The sequence below is a fragment of the Epinephelus moara genome, chromosome 3, assembly GCF_006386435.1.
Source record: "Epinephelus moara isolate mb chromosome 3, YSFRI_EMoa_1.0, whole genome shotgun sequence".
In the NCBI taxonomy this organism is placed as follows: domain Eukaryota; kingdom Metazoa; phylum Chordata; class Actinopteri; order Perciformes; family Serranidae; genus Epinephelus; species Epinephelus moara.
Window position 1 is genome coordinate 6,595,513 of NC_065508.1, and position 8,258 is coordinate 6,603,770.

The 8,258-nt window shown below is 39.4% G+C and overlaps 1 protein-coding gene across 1 annotated transcript; it reads left to right on the forward strand.

Annotated features, from left to right (window-relative positions):
• Positions 1-1,366: 1,366 nt before the first annotated feature.
• Positions 1,367-7,849, forward strand: c3h5orf15 (chromosome 3 C5orf15 homolog). The gene is made up of 3 exons (XM_050040266.1): positions 1,367-1,527; positions 4,224-5,044; positions 5,971-7,849. The coding sequence occupies exons 1-3, from the start codon at positions 1,401-1,403 to the stop codon at positions 6,103-6,105; spliced, it is 1,083 nt and encodes a 360-aa protein (XP_049896223.1). The 5' UTR covers positions 1,367-1,400; the 3' UTR covers positions 6,106-7,849.
• Positions 7,850-8,258: the final 409 nt, after the last annotated feature.

Sequence of the window (8,258 nt, forward strand, 5' to 3'; positions counted from 1 at the left end):
TCAAATTACCACTGGAAAACAACAAGGCTTCACAATTTATAAAGTAACTAACTCCCTCCCGTGTGATATGTCTCTTAATGTGAAAGTGCTGTGGCAAAGGGACCTCAGGGAAGAAACTGATGGTGACAGATGGTCTACGACTGTGTCAGGATGTGGTAAATGTGAAAGAAGCAAGGGGGAAGCTCACACGGTTACGACTCTACAGAATGAAGCTGTTAAATAACAATAGCTGTTGGAAATGTAAAGCTGAAATTGGAACTTCCCTGCACTGTATATGGGAATGTAGTTTAGTCAGACCACTCTGGATTAGAGTATTAGAAGTTTTAAGTTGTTGGATTGGTTCAGAAATCTCTTTAAGACCAAAACTGTGCTCACTGGAGGATTGGTCGCAAATACCAAACGTGTGCAAATGTGCATTCTCTGTTATTATTGTGGGTCTAACAACTGTCAGAAAATAACAAAGGCCCCAGAATTAAAAGAATGGGTTAATGCAATAGTGGAAGTAGCATCTTATGAATGTATGCTCAATAGAATAAATGACGATCAGGAGAAAGGAATGTCTTCTTGGGACTGGTTATGGACTCATAGCAAAATGGAAGATAAGCCTACATAATTATGAACTTGCTCTGCATGTGACTCTGCAGAGTGATGTATGAGGACATATGTGGGACATGTTTCTATTTGTTAGTTTGCTTTCTTCTCTTTCCTGCTTGATTTCTCTTTATGAGCTGGAGTCCACTTTCATATTATTAAAAATACTTCCCTTTTTGACAAAATAATACATGAATGCCATGTACCAGGCCTTTCAAACCAACAAGGACTTGCATTATAAGAAGGCAAAGTAGGCTATTTTGTGCACGTTTGTGCCAAAATAAAAAAAATATCAATCATTATTACTTATAGCCCACATATTTTAAGAAAATGCTCATAAACATGATTCTGAACTGATGACATGTTTCAAAAGTCAGATTTATTTATTTATTTTTTGATAAGGCATTGCTCCAAAAGTCTATCTGACCCCAAACATATGTGAGATCACATGTAGGATAACTGTCTGTGGGTGACTTCTTGGCAAGCAAATGGTACATTAATTTGTTAAAGCATGCTTTATGGTGATTTTTGTAGTTTTATAGTCACCTTCATTACAGCCCATTTGTGACAAATGGAAGAGCTTTTCTTTTCCATATATTGGATTTTATAAGGTGAGACCAAAAAAAGAGAGCAATAACTAAAAATATATTTTGTTGTCAAGTTTCTTGCCTCAGATAAGTACTTCAGTATTTTGAGGGTGACTAAAGATCACATGCACACACTTGTCATGACTGCTTCCACACACACACACACACACACACACACACACACACTGCTGACCACGCCCCTCCAGTTACTCACACATCAACATGGCGACTCGCAGAAAGATGGGGCGAAGCAGGGGAAATATTTGTGCTCTTTCTCTGCTTATTTTCCTCCAGCTGTCAACCAGTGGCTGCCTGCCAGTCCCAGATACTAACGTTACCACGACGGAAGGTATGTGACACTTGTTTGAACTACCTGAGATGATTTCTGTGTTTTTAAAACCAACCAACAGCACAGCTAGCTAACGTTAGCCGCTGTCAGTTAGCTAACGTAACTGTAGCTAGTTGGCAAGTACGTCATGCTAGCTAACACGGTGTCAGGGACGATGACAGGCTTTATGTATGTATTTAAAAAGTCTACAAATAGTATTTTCTATCCTCTCATAGTGTTACAGTTCAGTATAACAAAGTAATTTCTTGAATATAAAGAGTTTTGTAATGTTAAGGCTTTGCACCGCTCCATTAAACTGCTATTTATCCGTCGTGATATGGGCGATATGGTCATCACTGTAATGTGTAAAATGTATTCAAAGTTCCCAGACTTGGCCTTAATACTGTTTTAAGCGACTCCTTAAAGCATACAGACACGCTAAGGTCATAAAAGCATATCGAAATAAGCAAACAGGAAGTCATATTTCTCTAAGAAAGCCTCAACGTCTACTTAAATTGTCTGGTGTATAACAACCCGAGGGGAAACGGCAGTGGAGGTAAATAGTCCACTTTGCGCAGCCCCGCGGGGACACCTTGGCAGCAGGTATTTGTGGTGGTCAGATAAAGTGACTTGGCCCAGATGTCCTTGTCATATATCTGAGCTGTTAATTAACCCCCTGTCAGTCCAGTAGCGCCACAGCTTATTAAAGAAAAACCCTTTGATGTTTGGGACCACAGTAAAGGCTGTAGAGCTGTTTTTAATGGCAGGCTGTGTGTTGCATAAGTGGACTTTGACTGCCTGTAGTTTAATGACTAAAATCTGTTGAGATAAGGTGAGTCAGTGGTATTGATTCCTCTGTCTGTGTTCTCTGATCTATTTAAATGAAGATCGCATGTCATGTTACTGTGTGTCAGGTGGCAGCATTGTGTTTGCTGGGGAAAATCTAGTCTCTAGCCTGTTTCTTTAACACCATACTCATTCACATAGCTTATATCTGCAAGTATGACCGTGATAAAGATGCACTGATTCAACAAGAATGCATAAAGACAGATTTTAGGAGCTTAACATTTCCTTGAATTGGCTTTTTCTCCAGAAAGTATTTGCATGACATATTCTAAATACATCCACTTTATCTATGTAATATCCAGGTCATGCATTGGTATAAGATTGGTCACGAAGTCTTGTGATGTGACATTACTAATGGAGTCATTCCCTACACTATCCCCTTGTCGCCAGGAATCACACCAGTATCTGAATACAATGTTTATTGACTTAACTTGACTTTAAGTTACATAAACTCCAATTTTTGGTATTGGTTCATGCAATCAGGCAGTGACATAATATTAATGTGCTGTCCTGATATTGTAGATGTCTCGTTAGGTTTTATCAGGGAAGGGAACCAAGCAAATATTTATGCAAAGGGAGGATTACTTAAACTTGATCATGCACTAATCGGCTTAAAACAATCTTAAAGACAAACAGTAAATGACATCTGTGTAGCTGCACAGCTGGTTGACAAGCTGCTCAGCCTAACCTTACGGACATTAAGCCAGTGGCTACATTAATTTTTGGCCTTGTCCATGCATCATGGGGTTTATTGAAATAAAACTGATCCAACAGCCAAAAGAGTAAAAGGAGGATGATCTCCCATAATTTAAGGAAATATTATAGACATATAAAATGATAAAACATTTGTGAAGTGTGGCACAGTTGCTCAGTCTTAAAGCTTGACTCCTACATGCCGTTTCATGCAGTAAAGCGTATAACCGCTGCTGCCACAAAGATCTTCTGTTCAGTGAATATTTATGCTGGCCATGGCCCATGTGTATGAATAGTCCCTTTCTTCTCTTGGGGACGTCTTACCCTGTGCTTCAAGTCCCTAGTGTTCTCCTCCCATCTCTTCCTAAGCAACGCCTCGTAGTCCCACAGGATGAAATAATGTTGACACTTGTTGGTTAAATGGTGTCATTGATTCAGGAAGGCTGGCCAGATGCATGAGACAGAGTTCAGCTCTTATTTAAAGACACAGTCTGAAACTTCTATAGCTGTAGCGAGTAATTTTATCAACTTAAACAGGTAAAGAAATTGGAAAGCCTTGCTAACATTGTTGTATATTTAACCAACCCTGACAGTTTGCGAGTGAGGGAATATGTTTAATGTAGTGAAGTAGAACAAATGATAGCGGGCTGATGAAGGCTTTATGACTTAGTATAATTTGCAGCAACACATCACATTGTGTTTTAAAGGAGAAAAGTTGCCTCAAAATTCAATCTCTCATTGTCAGTAGTGGTCATGGGATTAGGGCAAGTTTGTTTTCACTCAACCACACACAAACAAGCTGCTGCTTAGTACAAATATCCACTTTATCGGTGTAGCTGGGGGGTTAACTGTCTTGCTTTTAGATGGCAGTCTCAGAGTAGGAGGACAGAGTCATTTTCAAAGCTGCTGGTGTGATCGGTGTGGTTGTATTATTCATATTTGTAGCAAGACTACAAGCCACTGAAAGAACATGATTTGAGTTCTTAGTATGTCACTTAAGTTGAAAGTGAAGACCCAGACTTTAGACTTTGAAAGTGTTCAATAAAGAACCCCTCCTTGATTCAAAATACATATTGTTTACTGTGCACACATTTTAAGTTGATATTTAAGTATTTTGTTAACCTTATTTTTGTAACCTAATGTATTGTCTTGCATTATTATTCCCTCTTACCCGACAGTGCCAAAGCAAGAGACGCAGGAGGGAAACACATTTCAGAATCTTAATTTGACCGCTGTGAGCAAAAAAGAAGAGCCTTTGCCATCTCAGCAGAACACAACAGTTTTAACGGATCCCAAGAACCCTACAGCACCTGCTGGCAATGTCTCCACAACAACAGCAGCAGCAGAGGCTCCTCAAGACAACCGCACAACAGCCATTGAACCCAAAACGAACCAAAAAGAGCGAACGGACCCAGCCATCATTGATAGCTCTGATCATACACAGCAAGCAGGGCCTGACAGCAAAGAGGCCACAACAACAGAGAAAGCTGGAGAAACCCCAGGCAAAGTTGAGCCAACAGATAGACCTGCTGCTCCTGAAACCACTCTAGCTGCTAGACCAGAAGTTCCCACCACCTCTGTCAAAGCCCCTGAACCAGTCAAACCTGTCACAGAAGAGCTTGATTCACCTGACTCCAAGCCCTCCATTCCTCTAAACCCGTCCGCAGTGGAGGTCACTGACCCAGAACTGCTGCAGGTCGTTGACAAAGGACCCGTAACTCACAATGATCTGGACGGTTACACAGATGAAGGTGACGAAAGCAATGATGATGACGACGACGAAGATGATGCATACAGCGATGACGGCATGTACGATAACACTGATGATGTCAAAGACCAGAGTGTGAACAGGCTGCAGCCGAACAGGATGGAGACGCCCCTTTACAAAGGACCAGACAGCTACAACACAGAGGATGAGGACTCCCACTTCTTCTTTCATCTGGTCATCCTGGCTTTCCTGGTGGCGATCGTTTATATCACCTATCACAACAAGAGGAAGGTGAGTGTTGGCACGATGACAGTTAACATTGTTTATTGTAAGGTACAAAAAGCTATTGTTGAAACTATGAGTCTTTTAATTGATGGAAAATTAATCGCCAACATTTTTGATAACAGCTTCTCAAATCTGAGATTTTCAAGGTTTTAACTGTTTTGTATTATTGTTTAGAAAAATTGAGCATTTTGATATCCAGAGCCTGAGACTGGGACATTGCACTGTACTCTGGTTAACTTTTATGACATATTGATTGATTAAAAAAAGAATCATTAGGTTAAAAGGTAAAAAAATTACCACCACAGTGCTATAAAACACTGCTGTACTTTGGGGTAAAACTATTTTGTCTTGAATTACACTTTAAAGGCAACAAAAATGAGTACCTGAAATATTTGACTCAAGTTCCCATTTTCCATTTATTGTAATTCCACTTTATTAAGTATAAACTATAGATTTATACTTAATTACGTAGCCATTGAGAGTGACTTCATCAACTGCACACTCTCACAAATGAAAAGCAGTGCTTTACACTTTAACTAAAACAACCAGATCTGACAAAACAGTGAATATCCTCAGCTTAACAACCTCAGCTCTGCATTTTTAACAGGTTTCCAACGTTATGTATTATCATAAAATATGTGATTATATGTGGCACAACAGCAAAAAGTCTTTTGAGAAAGAAATTGCTCCTCTACACTTCTAGACGAACGATTTCTTTCTTTCTTTCTCTCAGTAGAGGAAGGTTTTATTATATATTATGCTGGCCCCATGTTAATTTGGGTTTTTACAGCTGAAGTAGGATTCCAATTATGTAGTCTTTCATCTTTTCTGCTCGCCTGTGAACCAAGAAATAATTTTACTTGATCAGCACTTGTACATCTATCAGATTGATTTGATTTCTATCCGCATTTTGCTTCCTTTTTTCCTTCCAGATCTTCCTCTTGGCTCAGAGCCGGCGCTGGAAGGACAGTCTGTGCTCCCGCAACACTGTGGAGTATCACCGCCTGGACCAGAACGTCAACGAGGCCATGCCTTCTCTCAAGATGACCCGAGACTACATTTTTTGATCCCTGTTCAGAAGAATAATATGTCCAGACCTGCACAGAGCCAGTTGGCTTTCCTGCCTGGCCGGTCGCATTGTTGAGATGCTGTGCTTTGTCATGGAGCCTGATTGATGCTTTCTCTTGCTTTGCAGGCCAACTGGAGCGCAGGGAGTGTTATGTCTTTGGGACAGAATTTTGTTTGTTCAGGACTTTTGTGTTGTCTGCATAGAGAGATTTTTACTGTTTATCTGTCATTTGTTATATTATTTTATTGTTATTTTTCTCTCAGTTATTGACTTCTTTGGATTTAATATTTTGCTTTATTAGGGGTCTTATATTTGTCTTCCTCGGGAGTGTTTCAGCCTTATCATCCCTCTGCACCTGTTTCCCACTTGCATACTGTCTTAATATGTCTCTTTAAAAATAGAAAGAACCTAGGTCATAATATAATGCATAATTATAACAGTTGATAATTTACCCCAGCATTAATGGATAATAATCAAGTAGATTTCTCTCTCAGCAGTTAGCCAAGATATGAGTTGACACACAAAGCACTTGTGTCAGGCATACTTTTGTATTTTACAGGTGTTAGTATGCAAACAAAGCAGCAAGCTAAGAGACGCTGATACATGTATATGCAGTCATTCCAAAAACTGTCCACCGCTCATTTTGAAACAGAGTAAAATATTGTACGCTGCAAAAAAAAAAGAGACATCGATTTAAACATACAAGTGAAAATATTCCTTTTTGTTTTAGCTAAAATTAATTAGTTGTTTTTTATTTAACAAAGAAAGAAATCACACTTTCACTAAAATTTGAAATGTGCTTCAAATTTATTTTCAACTGTTTCTTGTCACGCCTTTGCAAAAAATGCGTAATAGCCTTTTCATTTTGATTTTTACATTATGTAAGGGATGTAAAATCCCTGTCACGTGAAATTAAGCTGCACATTTAGTCGAGGAGGGTGACTGCTCCTCAGGTGAGGGGTCTGTCCATGTGCTTAAGCCATTTAAATGAAGACAGATATTCAGGTTAGAATGTACTAATATAATGTATGGGAGAAGACTTTTTTCCTCGTTCATCAGTTTGTATTTTTCTTGTCTACGGTACCTCTTCTACTGCCCAGATTTTGCTATGCAGAAATCCTGGGGCTGGCCCTCTTTGTTTTTATGACTTCGGTGAAGTCTCTATCAATCATTTATCATCTTCATCATCATCGCAAAATGCAACGGCTGTGTTCCCTCATGCTCGCACGGCTGTGTTCCCTCATGCTCGCACAGCACTTTTACTTTTTAGTTACTTCCTGTCCGAGTACAGTTTGTTGGACTTGGATCGCTGTTCATTAGATATTTTGCACACTCACATGAGGAAATGAAAAACCACAAAAAACAAAACCACATAATTGTTTTTGTATGTCATGACAGCGTTTCACAATTTATCCATCACAGCTCAGCATTGTTATTCTGTCTGTCGCCTCGTCTCATGCCTTCAGTTGAAATGCCATAACTACCACATGAATCCACGTACTTACTACCAATCTCTCGTCGCCTTCTGCCAGTTGTTTTCAGCTGTCTTGTCCATATATCAAAGGGTGCACAGCAGTTAGACTGATAATGCGATTTGCACTGTGTTGTTTAGTCATGATAGCTAGAACATGAGACTAGAAGGTGTCCTGCGTAAAGGTAATGGATCAACACTGCTCTTGCAATCAACAGTAGAAACTGTACAATCTCTTTTTTTGTCAATAAAGCACAAATTGTGTACAGAGCGCTCCCCGTCTCTTTCATTCATGGCAGTGATGCTTTCATGTTTGATCTGCTCACGTGATTAATCTAAGATACTCGTCTTCTTACAGAACAGACAGGGAGTATTTACATCACAGAGCCTTCTGTTATCTAGCTCTTTTTGAAATAAATGCCCATCTTAAGTTTGATCGTAATAGGCTCAGAGGTTGTATCCTTTCATCATGACAGTTGCAGACCAAGATAAAAATTGTAGTTAAAGCTGCTAAAAGTTGAAAGACTGTCATAAAGAACTTATTGTCTGCAATAGATGCAACGTTTAATCTTAAATGAGATAAAAAGCAGCTGCTGCAGCAGGACAAGTACTTGTATATAACTGAGCTGACTTCGAGCTCTTTTTCACAGCAGACATTTTGACTCCTCATAGAAAAAGCA

Coding starts and splice junctions, on each gene's coding strand:
- c3h5orf15 (XM_050040266.1), top strand. CDS start 1,401: ATGGCGACTCGCAGAAAGATGGGGCGAAGCAGGGGAAATATTTGTGCT. Junction 1,528..4,223: donor TAACGTTACCACGACGGAAG/GTATGTGACACT, acceptor CTTACCCGACAG/TGCCAAAGCAAGAGACGCAG. Junction 5,045..5,970: donor CCTATCACAACAAGAGGAAG/GTGAGTGTTGGC, acceptor TTTTCCTTCCAG/ATCTTCCTCTTGGCTCAGAG.